Source organism: Rhamphochromis longiceps, linkage group LG11, assembly GCF_057381845.1.
Source record: "Rhamphochromis longiceps isolate RC_006_pf linkage group LG11, R_longiceps_female_GT1.1, whole genome shotgun sequence".
NCBI classification, from domain to species: domain Eukaryota; kingdom Metazoa; phylum Chordata; class Actinopteri; order Cichliformes; family Cichlidae; genus Rhamphochromis; species Rhamphochromis longiceps.
Window position 1 is genome coordinate 24,328,708 of NC_140567.1, and position 21,441 is coordinate 24,350,148.

The 21,441-nt window shown below is 42.7% G+C and overlaps 2 protein-coding genes across 3 annotated transcripts; both read left to right on the plus strand.

The window, feature by feature from the left end:
* The first annotated feature begins 67 nt into the window (after positions 1-67).
* dbpb (D site albumin promoter binding protein b) lies at positions 68-10,270 on the plus strand. Of its 2 annotated transcripts, none has more exons than XM_085423145.1 (5): positions 68-1,825; positions 1,982-2,274; positions 2,977-3,432; positions 6,636-6,895; positions 7,871-10,270. In XM_085423145.1, exons 2-5 carry the CDS (start codon positions 2,085-2,087, stop codon positions 8,084-8,086), a joined length of 1,122 nt encoding a protein of 373 aa, XP_085279271.1. In that variant the 5' UTR covers positions 68-1,825; positions 1,982-2,084; the 3' UTR covers positions 8,087-10,270. The 2 variants fall into 2 exon arrangements, with proteins under 2 accessions (XP_085279271.1, XP_085279272.1); XM_085423146.1 differs by having other exon boundaries at positions 2,016-2,274.
* Positions 10,271-10,965: 695 nt separating this feature from the next.
* On the plus strand, positions 10,966-21,424 carry ntd5 (ntl-dependent gene 5). The gene is made up of 8 exons (XM_085423147.1): positions 10,966-11,121; positions 12,116-12,250; positions 12,624-12,815; positions 18,880-18,997; positions 19,453-19,529; positions 20,138-20,320; positions 20,507-20,704; positions 20,809-21,424. The coding sequence occupies exons 1-8, from the start codon at positions 11,055-11,057 to the stop codon at positions 20,889-20,891; spliced, it is 1,053 nt and encodes a 350-aa protein (XP_085279273.1). The 5' UTR covers positions 10,966-11,054; the 3' UTR covers positions 20,892-21,424.
* Positions 21,425-21,441: the final 17 nt, after the last annotated feature.

The window sequence follows — 21,441 nt, forward strand, 5'->3', positions numbered from 1 at the left end:
TGTGCATAAATTGTCCGCAGATATATATATATATATATATATATATATATATATATATATATATATATTTTTTTTTTTTAATTTAAGAACTCTTTAAGTGTTGTGAGGTTTAATTCATGCTGATGATCTGGCTTGCTTGCAGACACAAAAAATGATGATTCATCCACTCTGATATTTTTTATGTGGGGGTGACACGTGGTTATAATCTTGGGAGAACACAGCTGGACAAGACTGGAGTCTGATAGGTTAATTCGGAAAAATAATCATTAAAAAAAAGGGACTCTCGGGACAGGGCTGAACACAGGGCTGCCTCCTCCTCCTCCAGTGATCCTGCCTCCAGTTGCATTCACTTATTTATTTTCAGGGCATATTGTTCAAATGCAATTACTCAATGCGTCTTTTGTATGCTGGTCTGTCTGTAATCTATTTACGTCAACTTCTGCATGTCTAACTCTGGAGGAAAAAAATCAAAGGGGATGAATTCCTGCTGCATGCATTGTTTTGCATGTGCTTTTCAACTTGTACAGTAGACAAGACAACCCTCGCGCTTTTTTTGTATTTCGAGCTGCTCGGTCTCACGCGGCAGTAGCATGCACCGGGAGGGAATCCGAGCGGGCGGGCTTGTCCGACCTATTTCTGCCCAATCGGCTCCGGCGCAAGGGCGGAGCAGCAGCTCTCCGCGGGCCTATCAGTGCCCGAGCTGTGAGCAGACGGGCCTCGTCTCCGCGTGCCTCATACACGTGAGCCTGAGCTGCTATTGTACGCCGGCAGGCAACGTGCAGAAGCGTTCCTCTCGCCTGAAAAAACGGCGCACTCACGTTTTCCGTGGATTACAAGGAAGCTGGAAAAGTCATGCAGCAGTGCCTGAATATTAGAGAAAGCCAAATTATGCTCCAACGGAGAGCGCGAGCCTAAGCGCCATTAACCCCCAGCTTACAGCACAGTTAGCTGTTTCTCATGGTTTCTTTCCCATCACCATGGTGACGCTGAGACTAATTTACATATTTCCTGCTTCTTGTTTGATTTTTATTTTTTTTACAAAAATAATTGTGGTTGTACCTGTCGGGAAAAACAACACAACCTGCTGCTCCCCTCGAGGTGTGGCACGAGGGGTAGGTGTGTCCTCATAAATAATTTAGGCGAAAATTGAGAGATCGGTTAAAGCCGGGCCCCGCCCCTCTCTCGAGGTGTGACGTCACGTGAACTGCCCGTGTCCATTCCAGCTGAGAGAAAGAGAAACGGGAGGAGGAGGAGTACGTCGCGCGGCCCAAACACAGATCCGAGCCCGTGCGCCCGTGACTGGATCCACCGGATGGAAAAAAAAAAGTACAGACAGAAAGAGGAAACGACCCCCTCCAGCCTCTCCAACCACCCCCTCCCCACCGAGGGACAGCAGAGCGCGACAGCAGAGAAGCAGCAATACAACTTGTCATCTGACCACGTACAGCTCGCGTCGCTGGCTGTTTTTTTTTAATGCTCCTCTTTCTCCACGACAGTTTTGTTTTGACGGAGGAAGTCTCTCTCTGCGATCTTCTTTCATTATTATAAGCATTTCTTTTTAAATTACCGCACCACTAACTCGGGATATCGCTCTTCAAGTTTTTACTGTAATATTTTTTCTTGTGCGTGCAAAGTGTGTGTGCGGAATTTTCACGCCTTTGCAGTTTTATTATGGACAGTATTCCTAATCAGATGGTCTGACTGTCCCTCCCACACTGTTCTCCGAGAATAACAGCTTCATCTACAACATCCAAAGGCAATGGAGTACTTCGAGGAAAATATTTTTGCAGGGAAATAAAGAACTCTTTATATCTACAAGTGAAAGGTAAGAGTTTGCGTGTGTAATTGAAACTTTCTGACATAATGCCATGCCAATGTCATGACTGTAATTACAATATAACAGATGCTCTATTCTGCATAGATAAGTCTCAAAACTACCTTCTTGTATTTGCCCACCACCCCACCCCTCCTGTGCTCACAGCCACAGTCATCCAGCCTGCTTGTCCCATTGGTAGGTACTCCTGTCAGCTCGCCTAGCCCTTTCAAGTGCCCCAGGTGTGTTTCTGCAACCCGTCTGGTCCAGGATGTCCAGGCAACTCTCCCAGCTTCCGACCCCAGACCTCCCAGCTGGGGCAAGCCCACAGTTTGGAAGCTGTACTCAACCTGGAGGCTCCCTGACAGGGGGGCACCTCAACTCTATGGCAGGTCTGAAATCCCTCCTGCAGCACCCCATGAAAGGAGACCAGCGTTTAAAGAACTCATGCGATTCGAAAGGTGAGACCCTTCTGTGAATTTAATTAATAAAAGGTCAAAGTGTTGCTTTATCAGCATAATCTGCCTTCTTCTCTACGCAGTGGAAAAGCATGGATAAATCTTTTCCATCCACTATTACTGTTGTATAAAAATATGTACCACTATTAGTAATTTTTCATATGTAAAGGCCACAAAGGTTTCATGCCCCAGGACATGTGCTCAGGATGACTCCTCAGTGACCATGGCCAGATGAGCTGAATTATAATCCCTGATGCAACTTCAAATTAGGATCTAGATTACACTGGGTGATAACATGCTTTGGTTTAGCTGTAAATCTAAACCCATACAAGCATGCGTTCTGGGTGCGTTTTCTCTGCCAAATGTATCCCTGGCTATTGTGAGATTTGTTCTGGAGTTTGTGTATACGTTATGACAGCAAATCGGTTTTGGCTGTTGGTTAATGCTGCAATTCAGCTACCATCTGGGCCCATCTGTGTTTCTGTGTGTGATTGTATGAGAGATAGGCGGAGAAGGGGATTTTGTAGAAGTGCCATTTAGTTCTGTGCAAATATGAAGAGCTGATTTTTAGCATAAAGCAGCCGAAGCGTGAACTATCCCAAGGCCACCTTCTTGTCCACTGAAACCTGTTAAAGTGACACCAAAAGTAAGCATCGTCATTTTTATATTCCACTAATAAGTCTGCTTTTTATTCCCATCTGGCAGACAAAGACAGACTGGACCTCGATGAGGACTCCTTGGGAGTGTGCCCAATGAGGAATGGAAGTGGAATAGTCAACAGTAATAGCAGTAATGGCTGTGGAGGAGGTGGAAATGGAGGAGGAAACTTCAACCAGTTCCTGGGGCCTCTTTTGTGGGATCGCACTGTGCCTGCGGATGGGGGCCTCTTCCAGCTTCAGTATATGGACTTGGAGGAGTTTCTAACTGAAAATGGAATGGGCAGCATGCACAACAACAATAACAACAACAGCTCCTGTTCAGCCCAGATTCCCTCACAGAGCCCGCAGTCAGCTGTGCCCAACCAGAGCTCCCAGTGCCTACCACCCTCATCCCCACCTGGATCTTCATCCTCACCACCTTCTACCTCTTCTTCTCCATCTCTTATCGGTCTGGAGGTGGCTCAGCCACAGAATCTTCCAGGAGGAACTGACTGCCTGCATGGTGAGTTGACTAATATCGACTAGTTTGTTATGGCCAGTGCAGAGACTGGTTATTATCTAGGGATTGTCAAGATCACCTCACAGCAACAGTCGTGGAAAATGGTTTCCAAGCTTTTCAGAGTTGACAAAGTTTCACCTGCTGCTGGTCGACTAGCAGACCTTTCGGTTTAATAACAATAGTTGTGATGTAAACAGGGTTATGTGGAGTGTGGGCTAATGATTCAGGACTTCAACTGTTCTTGCTTCACAGTGACTATCATGGCAATCAAACATTTCGCTGTCCTGTGGGGTCAAGCTGAGGCCGTGAGATCACATGGTTATGTAAACAAAGTAAGCTTTAAAAAGAAAACAGAGTTTAAAATTTGCACCTTAACCATGAAACCATGACCATTTGGTTGCATGGCTGCAAGGTAAAAACTGATTGGGAGAAAAACAAAAAGCTGAAGAGCAGTGAAGAACTTGAAAAAAAAATAGGTAAAGCAAAATAAGGAGTCCTGAGCTATTTGATGAATCAACTTCATAGCTATGACAAGAGAGTTTGGTGTAGTTTGGCATGTGATCTGTGCACTGCAGTGTACAACACAATCAGCATTCACTCCCGGCCAATAATGATTGTGAAGCAGGGTCAAAACAGTACACAGAGAGAGAGAGAGAGAGAGAGAGAGAGACAGCAGTGTGTGTGGAGTGTTTGCGGTTGCGTGTCTTTAAATCTCTCCCCACTTCACACGCCACAGCCATGTGCACGCGTCATTACACGTGCAGAGGCTGGGAGTACTGGAGTGAGAGAACTAGAGGCAGGGCCAGCAGACGTGTAGGAGGAGTCCACAGAGGAGAAGGAGGGGGGGGGGGGGGGGACAACAGGAAGAGTTTCCCTGTGCCTGCTGGACTTCACACCGAACATATGATCACCAGTGAATGACAATAAGTGCACTGATATCAAGAGGGGAGCTTTATACTTTATGGGATCTTGACTGAAGACCTTTAATTCACTCCTTCAGTTACAAAGCACTCGTTCATAAACTCCGATAAGACATTTATACTGCATGATAAAGGCTTGTGCATTTTGATCAATGTCCCTTTGTTTAAAGTCTTATAATTACGTCTAGATGCTATTTGCCTCCTTTTAATGCTAAACTGCAACATCACAAATGTACTCACAAAATATCAGACGGCCTAACGATGAACAATTATTAGGTAACCAAGGAGAATGACCCCTGTTTACCTTCGCAACGGTTTTGGGCTTTCTTGGAATGCTGTTGTACAAGTTCTGGAAAGTGTGAGGGCACATGTCGGGCCATGTAATCAAAAATGAAATCCTGCTGTTATTTAACGGTGGAAACATGTGAACGAAAAATGCACCAAATCTCCTTGGCAAATCTGCGTTCCAGAGCTGCCCGAAAGTCAGAGGTGAGAGGTAGCAGTAAACTGCAGGGTCTTTAGGTTTTCACTCCAACAAAGCACCACAACAGGTGGTGGCACTACCTAGTTCCTGCTGTTGGGTTTAAGCAGCACGACACTCGGTTAACCATATCCACAAGAGCTTTCAGCAATACGTAGATCTGACTGCTGATTGTGCCCCGGTGCATCTACCACTTTAAATAGTTTTATTATAGTACGGAGGCATTGCCAAGGGAGTGTGAGTGAACAGTGTTCACCTGGTGTCAAAATATGGCCTCACATTACCTGTCTATTATATAGCCATTACTCATGCTGTAGGTTCTGTTATACTACAGATCCACAGGTAATATAGTTAGCAGCTGGCAGCACATACAGACCAACAACCTGCTGGCTTGTTTTTTTTATTAAACTACATTAAATATTCATTATATTCACCCTGGGTTTGATATTTGTCCATATTTGGGAGGCTGCAGTGCTGTGTTAAGTAGATACCTTGTTAGGTATCCAGCTAACACATAGAGGAGCTTTGAGTCAAGTTGACATCTCTGTTAAATTGCCTCACTTGCATGTGGACAGGCTTATACATTCACAACAAGGATGATGACTGAGCTGTCTGGATTCACATAGAAGTTTAACGGAGGCTTGTGCTCTTTGAAAGAAAAGCCAGTCGAGTAAGGTGCATTGGCCCTACAGGGGGGTGGGCTGGCACATCACCCTATACCGGCCCCACTTAAAGAAACTGGATTGGAGAGGAGGGAGAACACATTATATAACATTTCCGCTTATAGATTTTTCTATCTGCATTTGTTCTGGTTGTGAGCTTTGGTCCACAAGTACATTTTCAGCAGTTCATGTGATAAAATTTGTCAAGGTTATGCTTTGGGCCAAGAGGTTTTGTGTAGTGGTGATTGTGTGTTATATATTCTTAAAGCCTGTGGACCAGAGGATTCACATCAAGACTGTGGTTATGTTTTTATTTTATCAGTAGCACACTCAGTGGGACATATAAAGAACTAATTTGATGTTAGTTTCCCATTATCGACAGATGCATAATAAATTATACAGATGGGTAAGAAATGAAGAGGAAATCTGCACCCATTTCTGACATGGCACAGCTTTTCTGAGAGGTTACCTTTATCTCATGATGAAGTCTTTCCACCCTGATAAAAAGATAGATAGTACCTCCATCCATAGAGGTTAAAAGATCAGTAATCAGATCTCAACAAAGTGAACACTTGTTTAAAAATAATGAAATGCTTTCCTCCATTACTGACAAAACAAATAAGGGTAAATATTGAAGAAAAAAAAGTTTCCACTCCCCCATTAGTGTATTAAAGATGTGGGTAATCTGTGCCAAGGTGCATTGAAGCTATGTTTTTGGCACAAGATGGCTAAAATCTTACTGAGACAGCTAGCATTGGCTTTCAATTAATTAATTTAGGTATTGCTTTAAACAGCTTGTTGCTTAGTTACATCCACAAATCTGTGCACTAAATATTTGTAGATTACATGATTGAATTATATTGCATTTGCTATTGTAGTATACTTTAAACATTACCTTGACTATGAAATCTTTTATCTGCCAGTGAAAGCTCACTGAATACCAGCCAACTCTTGGTTAAGGCCAAAGCAATGTTTGTTTTTATTAACAATGTAGCTCTCTGCTGCCATCTGGTGGTTATCATGGAGTGCTGCATATTGTTTTTTTTATTTTTGTGGCTGATCTGTCAAAAAGTGTCAAAACGTCTTCCACTAAAACTGTCAAAGTGTTTAGTGTACTTAGGTTTATCTTCTTTTTAATTCTAGGGAGTCAAAGGAGAATGAATGACTCCTGTGAGTCACCCTCTTCTTCCTCTTCATCCTCCTGTCCGCCTCTGCTCACACCCACTGGGAATGGGCCAGATGTGATTGGAATGTTTGACATGGATTCTTCAGACATGGCTATGTCCAACACGTCGGAAGAGCAGAACTTTGATCCGCGAAGGCACTCCTTCAGCGAGGATGAGCTCAAGCCCCAGCCAATGATCAAGAAGGCACGCAAGATCCTGGTACCCGATAACATGAAGGTGAGGCTGCTGAGGTATTCACAGCATTGATGCAAGTGGCTTACATGCAGTTTATGCCCTGAGACTGAAGTAGTTTGAAAGCAGATAAATAGTAATTAAATCGGTTATTTTAAAAATTTGTATCGAATGATTTTAATGTCATAAAATAGTGAAAATGCCATCTAGATTTACCAGAGATAAAGCCTTGAGAGGCTCAAATGGTTAATACACTGTCCACATTGTTTGAGATTCATTTATCCGATGACTAATGGGGCAATTATCCAGCTATGATCATGGAAAATGATCAGTTGAGGAAAATACTGGCGAGAGCTAAGCTGTTTACCTGATATATTTATTTTTATCAGAAATGAGCACACGCCTGGGTCTGCATTTATATTTTACATTGTTAGCGCTTCAGTTTAATGAAAACAGTGTAAAAGGCAGAACAGTTTCACAATGAGGGCATCCGATAATGGACAAGCAACAAACACAGGAGCTGCAAAATAAAAACAGAGATTACATAAACAAAAAGCCCAGTATAAGTTATAAGATTGATGACTTGTAACTGAGTATAAAGAATCATAAACTGTGCAAATCCTCACTCTGTAGTTTATGGAAGTCCATAAAATATTCTACAGCCAGAAAAAAGACAGCAATTCAGTTTTTAGCAGCTGTGTGTGGCACATGCAGGTTGTTTGCTTACTTTATTTGCTGTCAGACAGTAACCAGTAACCAAATTCTGAGGATGTGGTATGCAAATAAACAACAACGACAAAGAAGTGTCTTTTCATTGCCAAACACCCACATAGCTGTAGAAGTTAAGCTAGAAAAAACACTACACACTTCTTAAGAAACAAATCAGAACACTCACTGATTCTTTTCTTTATACATTTTATACCTAATAATCGTGAAATTCCCCAATAAAAATAAGTGGATTGCATTGGTGGATGCTGAATAATCCATATGTGCTGTTTTTTTTCTTCGGTCCTTTTGTAGGATGAGAAGTACTGGAGCAGGAGGCACAAAAACAATGAAGCGGCAAAGCGCTCCCGGGACGCCCGCCGTCTCAAGGAGAACCAGATATCAGTGCGCGCCGCCTACCTGGAGCGAGAGAACGCCGCCCTCCGACAGGAAGTGGCCGAGATGAGGAAGGAACTGGGCCGGTGTCGTAACATACTTAGTAAATACGAAAACCGTCTCGCTGACCAGTGATGGCAGCGCGGAGAAGAATTAGGACGAGGAGAAATATAAGCTGGATTCAATCTAAGACTCTGAATTTCTGGGGTAACCTGATGGACATAAAGGGGGTCAAGCTGATTATGATTATAATGATGATGATGATGATGTTGATGATGAATGTATAAGACGAGGAGAAGGTTTGTGCATTGAAGCTCAGGTGTCTTGTTTCGTTGAGGTGTCGGCTCTTAAAAGTGGCGGACAGAGAGAATAATTTAACAGATGAAAGATGTGACTTTTAAGAGTTTTGTTATTGGAGAATTGTATATTTTTATAATACTTCAGAAAAATTAGAGGGAGAGCAAATTACAGAATAATTTTGTATATTTTCTACATGATGGGGACACAGAGATGGGGGAAAGCTGCGGTAAATATCTTTTTATCATAGTTGAGTCAGGAGATGCTTAACAGGTTGTCAGCCATCGATGGTTTTGTTTTTGTTTTTTTGTGTTTATAATTATAGCCAGGATGCAGCAGCAGGGTTGAGAAGGCATGTAACAATTGTAATATAGAGAGCAAAATTATCTTAAAGACGTGTAGTTCGACATTTTGTGGATTTTATTCAAGCACTTAATTTGTTTCCTTTTATGTTTCTGTCACTGGGGATGCTTGAGGGAGACAGAATGAGAGACACTATGTATACAGCCCAGCTCTATCCTCTTGGCCAGTCTCGTATATTATTTTCTATTAGAACAACGTCACCCCCCCTTCCCCCTTCTAACAATATTAGCTCTTTTTACCTTGGTTTTAACTTTATGAGACTGGTACATCTTCCTCTAGCCCATATTTCTGTGTATTGCTCTTTTACTTTTTCACTATCCCAGTGGAAGTGCTTTCAATCTGCTCTGGTGTTTTTAGATATTTCCCGAGCCTGTGGAAGCCTGTTGTGATGCCCTGGGTAACTCTGCTCCTCTTCATCCTCTCTTTGAATTGCTCCCCTGTTTCTATATCCGATGTCTCTATTTCTGTCTGCTCCCACTTGCAGGCAGTCCTTTGACAGTTATGTGCAAACTCTTCCCAATGCATTTTGTCTTTGTGACTCTCTTGCACCTGAAAGGTGCACAGAGCAGTTCAATCTCAGTGTTGTAACATATTCTGCAGTAGTAATCAATCGTCCCTGTAAAAACACACGTTGTTACTTTACTGAACACACTTTAATTAGCATTATTACAGGGGTGTGGTGGGGGGAAGGGAGGGGAATTGTTGTGTATATTGGATAGGCCTCTACTATTTTGTGTATTTGATGTATTCCAGGAGATGGGTTGAGTACCCCCATTGAGTGGAATGTGTTAATTTCTCAGATTTCTGGGAGAAATAAAAGCCAAAATGTTGATCCTATGTCGATCCACGAAACTTGTTGCTATTTAGTGCTTTTTCAATCCTGTTATTGCTCCTTCCTTTTTACTGTATCTATGAACTTCTCTGTGTACCCAACAACACCTACACAGGGGCATGGTACACTATGTTATGTTCCCTGGGGGAGGGACGACTAGTAATAGTGTGATTTTAATCCTCCAATGACCATGATGAGTAGTTACCATTACAACTATTATTATTGTTATGATTATTATGATTATCCCTCTTATTGTTGTTGTTCTGTATTATTGAATGTTTTTTTTTCTTTCTTTGGATGATCTGTTGCACCTTGAAACATCTTTGATCTTCAGTGTTCCTCAGAAAGACTTTTCAAATGGAAAAACAAAACAAAACAACCCCAGTCTCGGCTATTTGCACCTGTCTTCGGACCCACATCTATCCACTTCTTCTACAGAGACTTCTGTTTTCTTTGACCGGGGATTTCACAAACGTGGCTCAGTAACTTGAACATGATGTTCACTCAGACCAACTTGACCTTTCATCATGACCGTTTTCTCACCTGTGCATGGACTGTGCACACTACTGATACGCTCCTTGTTGGTTTATCTGCCTTTATCACCTCATTCAGTGATTGTTTGCTCTCCTAACAGGATTTTAGTCTCCTGTATCTTCACCGATGTGGTTGATAACTCTTATAGTGACTCTTAACTGATCAACTGCCCTGCTGCATCAGTAGTGTCGATGATGCCCAGCCCACCAGTCAGTGCTGGTTGTTTGGATGTAGTATGAGATTTCCTCCCCGCCCCCCCCCAAAAAAAAAAAAAAACACAAATAAAAGATTGTTCTCATTAATCACTGCGCTGTTTGTGGTTGCTTCCAAGTAATCCAGAATTGAATCAAAGCCCAGTTTTGAAGGCAAGACGACAAAGGTTAAAAATTCAGGGTATTTTTTACTTAAGCTGATAACCAGACTGTGATACGTGGTGAAATGCACCATGTTGTTTTGATATCCTCCCTGTTTGTTCACATTGTGTACATTCCTTAATTGGCAAAACAGTTCAAATACCAAGTCTTGCCCAACTGAGGCAGTTCTGGTTCCTGTAAATAAATTTAAAGAGTGTTTTATGCATTTTATAATTAAATGCACACTACGTTTAAGAGACTGAGTTAGAGTATATAAGGTAAGATAATGTAAAAAAGTTTATATGATGGGCTATGCGTAAGATAAAGCATTAAAAAAGCCACACTGACCTACTTTGGTGCTCACACACACACACACATATATATTGCATTCAATATATAAAGTCAAATCTATCAGTTTCTTCCTTTTATAGCATTTCCTGTTTGTTAATTCTCTGTGTGGACAGTAGTTATGCATATGTCACCCCCTTTATCTGTTGTCTCAACAGAAATGGGTGAAAGGTCCTTCAGAGTGGAATTTTCCTCACTTTTCTCCTCCTCAACACGAACCAGATGTGTGCTCCTGGGCTGTACCCTCTCTCTCTCCACTTCTCCCTCTCTTTCTCTTTGGACCTCTCCCTCTTTCTCCCCCTCTCCCACCCTTTGTTCCCCCCTTCCTTAAAAATGCTGCATCTGCGTGTCCCTTGCTCATATCCTCGCTCCAAAGATGGACCGTGCACTGCTGCTGCTGTCCATGTGGGCTCTGACTGGAACCGTATCCCTGCAGGATTCAGGTAAGCCCTCCATCACTTTCACCTGGAAGAGCACTGATCCCTGCATACACAGTTAACGCAGCTGGACTGAATGCTCTTTAGTGATGCCATTAGGATTTTCCCTGAAATGCTTCATCTTTCTCTAAGTTGTAGTTTGAAATTTAGGTGAGCACATAGCTCGGATACAGACGTACGCAATTAGTCAGTTGGAAAGTGGCAAATGTTGGTCATAGTGTACTAATTAAGAAACTAAGATTTTATTTTAATGTTTATTTTGTATGTATATTTTGCACGTAGCCTACATCATAAATGTATGGCTTTCTAGTCAGTAGTTAATGATTGCAAAGCTGTTTTGGATCATTGTTTACCTTCACATGAACAGTTCCAAGTCTTCCATAATACTGGCCTGCATTTCATAGTGACTAATTAGTTATATAATATCATAGGTGCTAAATATGTATGCCATGTCTGGAACGATCATGTGCTGCGCATTCATGTTTTTTGTGTGCACATGTGCTTTTGAGCAGAGTGAATACAGCAGCGCACACATTTTCATTCTGAGAATCGAAAAATGGGGCACCGAGTTTGTTTCCCCCACATCCCCTCCCCTTTCCGTCTCAAATGACAAGGTCATGTTGATGTTTATGTACAGTAATTCACTGTGGTTTTTATGATGTATGACTCAGAATTGCATGAATTGCATTTTAGATAAAGTTTCTCACACAAACACACTCACTTTTCAGTGAAGAACAAGATTGATAGCTGAAAGGCACAGAGCAGCAAAGCCCGCCATCGAAAAACCTCTTCGTTCTGCAACCTGGGTGGCAAGTGTTTGCCCGGCCACCCACACTGAATTTGATTTCCTTCACAGAGAAAACAGAGCAGAATTGGCAAACAAAATCTCTTTACGACACAGCGTTTGTCTTTTTTTCCCTTTTTTTATGGGGGGCCATGAATGAAATAGGAGTAAACAAAGGGGCAATTACTGTGTAACAGTGTGTGGGTATCACAACAGGGTCATGTCCGGAGAGGCTTGTGGGAGAGGAGGGAAGGAGGATGTGTCCACGACCCTGCAAAGCTGACAGTGACTGTGGCAGCAAACGCCAGTGTCTGTGTGACGGCCAGTGTGGTCTCAGCTGTGTGGCTCCAGGTAACTATTTGTATGCATGTGTGCTGTCAGTTCTCACTTTGAAAAGCATTGTGGGCTCAGCTATTAAAAGGGTGTGTGTGTGTGTGTGTGTGTGTGTGTGCGTGCAAATGCGTACGCATACGCAGCTGTGCCAACATACATCAGTGTGTGTGTGTTTCTTGATGGAAAATAAAATAAAAGCCTTATGCCAGTGCTGAACAGAAGCTTTTTATTATGCTTCTGTGCTGTAAAAGGGAGCACTGTGCGTGTATCCAGACTCATTATACAGCCTCATTTGTGCTCTTTTCATTTGTCTCCTGCACATTCTCTGAATTGTTTTGTTCCCTGCCTCTTGTTTTCTCTCCTCTCTCTGGACCATCTCTTTCATCCTCAGGTCGTACTTGTCCCTGGCCTCTACCCCACAGCGAAAACGCAGAAGCTCGCCTCCTCTCTCCCACTCACTCCTTTTCTGCCCTGCTTGAAGTGCGCTGCAAGCCAGGATTCACATTGCCCAGCGGCATGGATGCCACTATTCGCCGTTGTCAGGGTGACCGACAGTGGAGTGGCGATGAGCCCATCTGCACAGGTAGGTTTGAGGTCACGGGAAAATGTTCTTTGGTTCGGGTTTCTTCCTGACAGGTAGTGGTCAGCTGGAGGTCTATGCAGTGAACACACACAGCTGTTTGTGGGTGTATATGTGAGACGAGAAATCCAGAAACCCCTCTGTGATTTGTGTCAACGTAGACATTACACAACTGGGACCTATTCTCCCCATCACCATAGCAACCAGAGCCTCGGTTATTCAGAGTGGGTCTGAAGATTTTACCATTGAACTGTCGAGAACTTTAAAAAGGAGACAAAAGCTGAATACACAGCTGTGTCTGTGCATGCATACAGTATGTCTTACATGTTTCTTATCTTAAATACAAAGAATATGCATTTCAAAAAATATGTGTGCAAGAACATATACGTGTGCAACATTTAGAGGTAAACAAGTTCAACACAAAGATACACAAGCATGTTTTATTTGTTTTTTAGAAAACAAAAATGTAGAACGTCCCAGAGCATCGCAAGCTGCCTTTTTTACTTCATGGGTCATGTTGAATAATCCCAACATTTGGATTCTTTCGTAAGATTCATAAATGCCACGTTACATGTAAGGGCAAATAATCTGGAATTTATGGACCAACTCAGAAAGTGGAAGAATTACAACTGTTTACTTACTGACATTTGAATTAGTGGCAAAACATAGTGTTACAGAAAAACAGTGTGAGCGAGTCATTAAAGCAGATGAGAAAACACCAGAGAAAGAATTCAAGCTAGATAGAGATAATATTGCTAATCAGCTAGTGAGCCTTCTAGATGGATCATACATTTCTTATCACTCATTAGTTATTGTGTTACTGTGTTAGATGATGGTACAAAACACACCCGCATGTTCTGCAGGGTTCTCTGGCTTCCTCCCACAGTCCAAAGACACACAGTTCGTGGGGTTAGGTTAATGGAAAAACTCTAAATTGCCCAACGTGAGTGCAAATGGTTGTCTGTGTCTATGTGTTAGCCCTGCAACAGACTGGCAACCTGTCTAGGTTGTACCCTGCCTTTTGCCCTAAGACAGCTGGGATAGGCTCCAGCCCCCCACGACCCTGAAAAGGATAAGTGGAAGATAATGGATGGATAAATAAAACTAATGGCAGCCTCTGTAGGAATCTTGCATTTATATAGCCTTCTAAACTAAATCAGAAACACTTAATGTCAAAATATTACATCAGCAATGTTGAACTGCCATGACAGAAATGGAGAAGCACACAACTGCCAACAAAGAAACATTTTATTTTTAATAAAAGAAACATAAAGAAAGAATAAAAACTAGCTATGGTGTATGAAGTCAGTCCTGTTGGGGGTGGAGGCAACATTATTTAGTGCAAGAAAACAAACTAAGGAGCAATTACAACCAAAAACAGCCTCTTACAAAGGAGAGACACAGTAATTGAGCTCTGAGGGCTTTTACAGATCATTGGCACACTGGGCTCAGGTGTTTCCAGTGATGCTAATTGGGAACAAACCACACCTCCTCTCCAGTACCTGCTGGAAGGATCTGCCACACAGAAAGCAGAAAGGTAGGCAGTGTATTTGGTGCTATAAACAGATGATTCCCTGTTTCCTCCGCTGAGATTTATCTTTTATTTATTTATTTTTTTGCCACGCAGAGCTGAGTCAAAATTTAAAGTTATTATCTCAAAAATGTCTATTTCCTCAGTGGTGAGTCAATACGTCACAAATTTGAGATAATAACCTGAAATTTTAACTTATAGATGACAATTTATTTATTACAGTGGCTTCCATAGCAACAGGACTACCATACACAAGAGCTGAGATGAAAATGTGCTCACTATAGCAGACTTGCTTCTTGTCTGCAGCTCATGTGTGTGTTTTTGGAAACTGTGTTTGTAACATTATTTGCTTGTTTCAGTTGTATTTATGCTGCTGCTGAACTAGAGGGCAAGATGCAGTCTACATATGGTCAAAATTATAATGTAAGGCTAGACAAAATAAACCTACCACAAAAACCAACAAGGCAAAAAAGACTAATTACGGCCTGAAAGTGTAATCACGCATAAACACAGGTTCAACTAAAACTTTGCTCATGCTGTGTTTAAAGATATAGGTTGGTACTAGATCTATAATAAACATGTGACCAGCGTATTGGAAACAGAAAGGCATTTATATAGTACTCTTCTGGTCTTACTGACCACTTAAAGCGTTTTAGACTGCAAGCCACATTTAACCATACATTTGAAACCTAACATGCCTGTCTTTGCTCTGTGGGAGGAAGACAGCGTCCTTGGAGGGAACCCACGCAGACACACAGAGAACATGCAAACTCTGCACAGAAAAGCCTCGGGAAGGTTTGAACCCAGAACCTTCTTGTGCTAAGGCGAGCGTGCTAACAACAGAGAAAGAGCGAGAGGGAAGAACAAATGTCAATTCAAAGAGAGCAAGTTCAAAGGCCTTCGATTTGTGTTAATTTACAACCAAAGTGCTTCTCTACCCCAAGGTAACCGTGTTGTTCGAATCAGGCTTGTGAGCGGCAATGTAAACTGACAACAGACTCCAGAGTTTATAAAAAATACATTGCTTATTTAAATTATTACATATCCAAAGTTAAAACCCAGAAGACAGGGTGTTAAAAAGCAAACCCACTTGAAGACTACTGCACTGCCACTGCAAGCACTGTGGGCTGCAGATATTTTATGTTTCTGTCTCATGAAATATAGAAAAATAAGCGTTGATTCTGAATTGAATTCAAACAAAAGGCATCCTCACTACTTCACCTCTATAAAGTTGCAGCGTGCAACATAAGGTTCTTCTTAGTATCTCCCCAGACCTGATCAGTACTATTGCTTAGGTCAACCTGTCAACGCTCATGATAACAATGTAATTCAGCTTTAAAGGTCTGAGGCCTGTTACATTCATCGCCCACCTGCAGCTACATGCTTTCCTAGAAATCCTCAACCCTGCTGCGTTTCAGTCTCACCCTCAGGATTTTTTCACCAATTCAGAGATGAAATAAGGATACAATTCTCAGCTCGCTCGTAGAGTATCCTCCTTCTGAGAGACAGGCAGAAGGTAGGTGGGTTTAGAGCGTGTGAGAGTGTTTGTATTGTGTGTCCTTTGCATGTGTGTTAGAGTGTGAGCCGAGCTCCTTCGTGCCTGCTGAGAGGCAGTGGGCGGCAGATCACTGTCAAAGTGGCACGGAGCTGCGTGCACGCTGCGCCAGCGAGAGCGAGTGTGAATGCGGATCTGATGTGAGTGAGGGTGTGCGTTTAACAACACGTAGAGAGGTAGATGTGTGTGTGTGTGTCCAAGCATTACTCATGCTGGGGACATGCCTTCCTTATGGGGACAAAAATCAAATCAATGCATTTGAAATCAATCTAGTTTAACATATAAATGTGAGGGGTAGAGTAAGGTTGGGTTTAGGTCAGGATTAGGCAAATAGTAGTCATAGTTGAGGTTGAAATAAGTCTCCAGGAAATTAATGTGTCAATGCGCTGTGAAGTCAGATACACGACTGTGTTTGTGTGTGCTTGTGTGTGTGGGCGACAGATTACAGTCTGAAAGCTCTCTTGCTCACGCTGCTCGAGGCCTTTCTGTTCCCAGTTCTCTTCTCCTCTGCTCTTTCTTCTCATCCTCTTTTCCTCTCATCTCTTTCTCCTCTCATCCGCTTCCATCCGAGGCCTCTGATAAGGTCTCTCTCTACAATAGGAGCCAAGGAAAGTGTGCAGCTCTAGGCTTTTCAGCTTGTGTTGTGTGGATATGTCTCTGTGTATATTTTTATTGGAAAAAAACCCCATAGTATAAAGAGGTCTAAAGTATATGGGAACCGTGGTGTACCGTTACATCTTTCATCTCGGTCTAATTGGTGCATATTTAGCGCTGTTTCGTTGAATAAAAAAAAAAAAAAAAACATCACAGTTTTACAGTTTTTAGAAGATGAATTTGGTATACCTGCTTTATAGCACTTTGGTGCTGCAGCCTGTGTGGGTGGCAGCGGTACAAGGTAGGAGCAGGGCGGTATGTGAAAACAGAACTCTGCTTCGGGCTCTCAACTGCAGCCAAACAGAGTCGTAACTCTCCCTCTCCCATAGGTCCCTTTACATTCTCACATTAACGTTTCTCGGTTTCAGATACCAAGATAGCCCTCGGGTGAGCGCTGTCTCTACCTTTCAAAGCCGTGTTCAGTTTTGAAACCCCGCGCTTGATGCAGCTCAGGTCACTCCAGCCTCTCTCCAAGCACCACTCTTGATATTTATATTTCCACAAGCGTGAGGCACTCAAACATCTAGGAATGAACAATGCCAGGTGTTATACAATCACAGTTAGAGCTGTGAGCTCGGGGACGTGCGGGGCGGCGTTTCACCTGCTCGTCGAACTTTGATTTATTATCTAAGAAGGCCTGTTTCAACTTGAATAAAACAAGACACTGTGTCAAACGCCTCTGTGGGTCACAAACTATATGGAAACCTTGGTTAACACAAGTCAAATGAGATGACATGATGGCTGGTCCTGCTCTCTGTTTTTCTTCCTGTTTCATTTCCTTCAGGTTTTTTCTTGATTTTCTTCACACATGGGACGAGTTTGCATTCAGGGCTTTTTGTCACAGCGGCTCCTTAAGACGCAGATATTTTAACCCAAACTACCATCTTTTCCTAAAACTAGCTATTAGGTCGTCATTGCCCAAAACTAACCAAACTATACTCTGATAGCAAACTCTGATAGTAGATTTTACCTTTCTTATCACATCTATGTCACTCAATCGAGGGCTTTTTTGGGGTCATTGTGAGTCATTATTATCATTCACTTAATATACTTAATGTCTTGGAAACAAATGCATGAGGACATGTATGCTATTGAATGCTTTACTCTTGCAATGACTGCAGTTTTGTGCACTTTTGTGCAGTCTGATCTTTAGATGTTTATATGTACTCCTGCAGTCTGTAATGCCTGTGATTATAGTTAGTTAGCAGATGAATGGAGTAGAGTAGACTGGGTCTTTTCTGCCACTGAAAAATCCTGCAACAACAACACAATAATAATATTAATGTTTTTCCTAAAAAGTGCAATATTTGCCAATGAAGTGTAGTTCAGAGTCAGCGTACCAGTAGATACAGAAAAGAAACTGCATTTGGAGAATGACAAAGGTGACTGTGTGTATTTTGACTTTGTACACTGACTTACCATTTTGTGGTTACATCTTGCTAGTACTGAGCTGGACCCCCTTTAACCTTCAAAGCTGCCTTAATCCTTCGTGGCATAGATTTATCAAGGTGCTGGAAAGATTCCTCAGAGATTTTGGTCCATATTGACGTGACAGCATCCCACTGTTGCTGCAGCAATAAAGGGATGGACATGGTTAGCAACAATACTTTGGTATACTTTGGCATTTAAAGGATATCCCTCTGGAACATCATACCCCCACCACCAGCCCGAACTGCTGATACAAGGCAAGAAATGTTGCGGCAAGAATCGAGACTCATCAGATCAGGCAACATTTTTTTTCCAGTCTTCTACAGTCCAGCGTTGGTGAGCCTGAGTGAACTGAAGGCACAGTTTCCTCTTCTTAGGTAACAGGAGCAGTATATGTTATGGCTGCTGTAGCTCAACGCTGTGCGTTGAGAGAGGCTCTTCTGCATATCTTAGTTGTAACACGTGGTTATTTGAGTTACTGTTGTTCTACTATCAGCTTGAACTATTCTCCTCTGACCGTTGGCATCAACAAGACATTTTCACCCAGAGAACTGGCTACGAGTGGATATTTTCTCTTTTTCAGATCATTCTCTGTAAACTCTAGAGATGGTTATGGTGGAAAATCACAGTAGATCAGCAGTTTCTGAAATAAACAGACCAGATACAGAGTCACTTGAGACACCTTTCATATTCTGATGCTCCATTTCAACTTCAGGAGGTCGACACGATCATGTCTATATGATCAAATGCACTGGCTTACTGCCATGTGATTGGCTGATTACATATTTGCATTATCAAACCGGTGAACTGATGTACCTAATGAAGTGGCCAGTGAGTGTATTTTATAGATAGCATGTTTAACCTGCCATTCACTGCCTCTTGTCTTCTTTGACTATCAGAGTCACCTGAACTTGCTGCTGTCCAGACTTGCCCTCTGCCCGAGGAAGTGACCAACACCTTCAGCATTCAGGGAGACGCTGCTGTAGGAACATCCATCCGCTACAGCTGCCTGTCTGGGTGAGGGCAGGGTTAACGTTGAGTGTGAATGTGCGGGGGTCTCAAAACTTGAAATGCCACAGAGATGGAAATGGAGGAAGTGAGAGAACGGAGACGGAGTGTGAAGAAGAGGGAGGGAGTGAAGGGAAGGCTTGAATACAGCAGAGGTGTGATGAGCAATGAATGGCAGGGAATTCATTTTGATCTCCCAGCTGACGATCTCTCCATTGAGCTAACTAGGTCATTACAGTCTAATCTTGTATTGACTCCCCTTTACGCACTGACTCATCTCACAGGATAAGATGAGCCTGAGTGGATGTGTCAGCCAGAGAACTGTGCACACAAAATTTAGTCACTCTCACAGAGAGACGGTGGAAAAAGGAAACATTTACACCTTTTTCTCCATCACATTTAGTCAGTACTGTACATGTCGCACCACCGTCTGTCTCCATCACTCTTTCCTTTTTCTCCTGCAGGGCGGATATAGTGGGGAGCAGGGAAAATTTCTGCCAGGAGAATCAGACCTGGCAGTATCCTCACCCGATCTGTAAAAGTAAGTGTACAGGGCGTCCTGTGCTGACTAACCATCATGTGTGAACATGCATGTGTGCTACGTTTTCTTCACTCTTAGTGTAACTTCATCCATTTTTTTAGCAGGTTAGCAGAAAATGCTTGGGTAGCGAATGATCAAACTGAGTCTAAATATAACATCAGCTCAGAAATGGTTTGTTTTTCCATCATTTGTAGCATGCATGCATTTCTGAGAGCTGATATTTAAGAAATACTGAATCAGAGAAGCCAGACAGAAACACACAGACACTCTCAGGCATGCATCTTTCAGGAGCTACTGCTCCGTTTTGCAGTGCTTCTCTGCCATCGTGTGGTCAAACCTGGGATTTCATGGCCTGTTTAACAGAAATGGAAAATTCTTTGAGGATAGTTCTCGAATCAGGCCAACGGGAGTACGGCTGGGCCTGTCATTTATTAAAACATGTTAAAGATAAGAGCGAGGTTACTTCAGTGGAGTTTCAAGGTTTTAAACAATGATGGAAAATTGAGCAACTGTGCATTTGTCCTGTGAAATAGTAACTCTGCTCCTGTGTTTTAAATGTCAGCAAACCTTCTGATTAAGTTTACTGATAAACCTGCTTTCTTCAATAGAAGTGTACTGCCAGCCTCCTACAGAGGTGGAGCAGGGCTATGTAGTGGCTGTCCAAAAGACTGAGTATGAAGTGGGCTTTGACATCCACTACCTGTGCAAAAAGAACTTCCTCCTGGATGGACCCCAGATGATCACCTGTCTGTCCAATGGCAGCTGGAGTGCGCCGCCCCCGCACTGTAGAGGTGAGGAACGATCCAATCTAATATCTGGACTATTTAACAAAGCTGAAGTAAAATGTAGAGAGACACATTTGCATAAAGTCCTAGAAACTCAAATAAATGTGCACCTACACACGGCAATTAATAAACACAGCATTATGTGTCTGATGTTTATATGATACTTTCATACCTTGTTGGTCACCCTCACAGCTCGTTGTCTCATTCCTGCCGAGCGAAGCCGCGTGATGATTGGTGGCGTGAAACGCTGGCCGTTTGATGTTACAGATGCCATGGTTCCCCACGGGGAAAACGTGACGTTCTTCTGCAAACATTCTCGTAAGCAATGCAGCTTCACCGCAACCCAGACCTGCTTTAATGGAAAGCTGCAGACACCAGCCTGCTACCTTGGTAAACCTGCACCAGCCGCCGTGCCCGGTTCTTTGTCACGTGTAACTAACATCTGTAACGCCATGAAGTGTTTCTAATAGTTGTGCAATCTTATCGTTCTTCAGAGCCAACGTGGCTGCAGTATAAACTCTTTCCTCATCGGCTGGTCTCGGAAATTGAAGCATGCGAGCCCGGCGACGTGGAGTAATGACCTGCACGTCTGATCTCGACCCACCCAGCGCTCATGACAGACACTGTGCCACAATTCGAGCACTTCCAAAACACACGCCCTCCGTACACCTCCTTCCTGACCGCTCTGCAGCTTCTCTGTAACCATCAGAGCTACAGTTAGTTAGATGCAGGGACTATTTTTTTGATTTCACAGCTTTTGTGGATCAGCAGCCTAAGATGTCTTTCTTTTGGCCTCACGGGGTTTCACCACTGCTCTCAACTTTCCTCTCTTTTCCCTGAATACTATTCAACTGCAGGCATAACTGTGAAGTAATTCAACCAAATTGTGCCATAGATGCAATCTATATGTAATCATGACTGTGTGTGTGTATAATACAGTAGTACCAGCTATACCCCTGACGATACCTTCATGTAGCCTAATTCATAATGACTCGACTCTGTGATGTTTCACTGTGTGATCTTTTTTCTTCTGTTGAGCCCGACGCATCAAGTCTCAAAGCTTGTAAGTTTTTAACATGAGAGATTTGAAATAAAATATTGTCAAAATGCTTTGCTCTCCAGCTCTT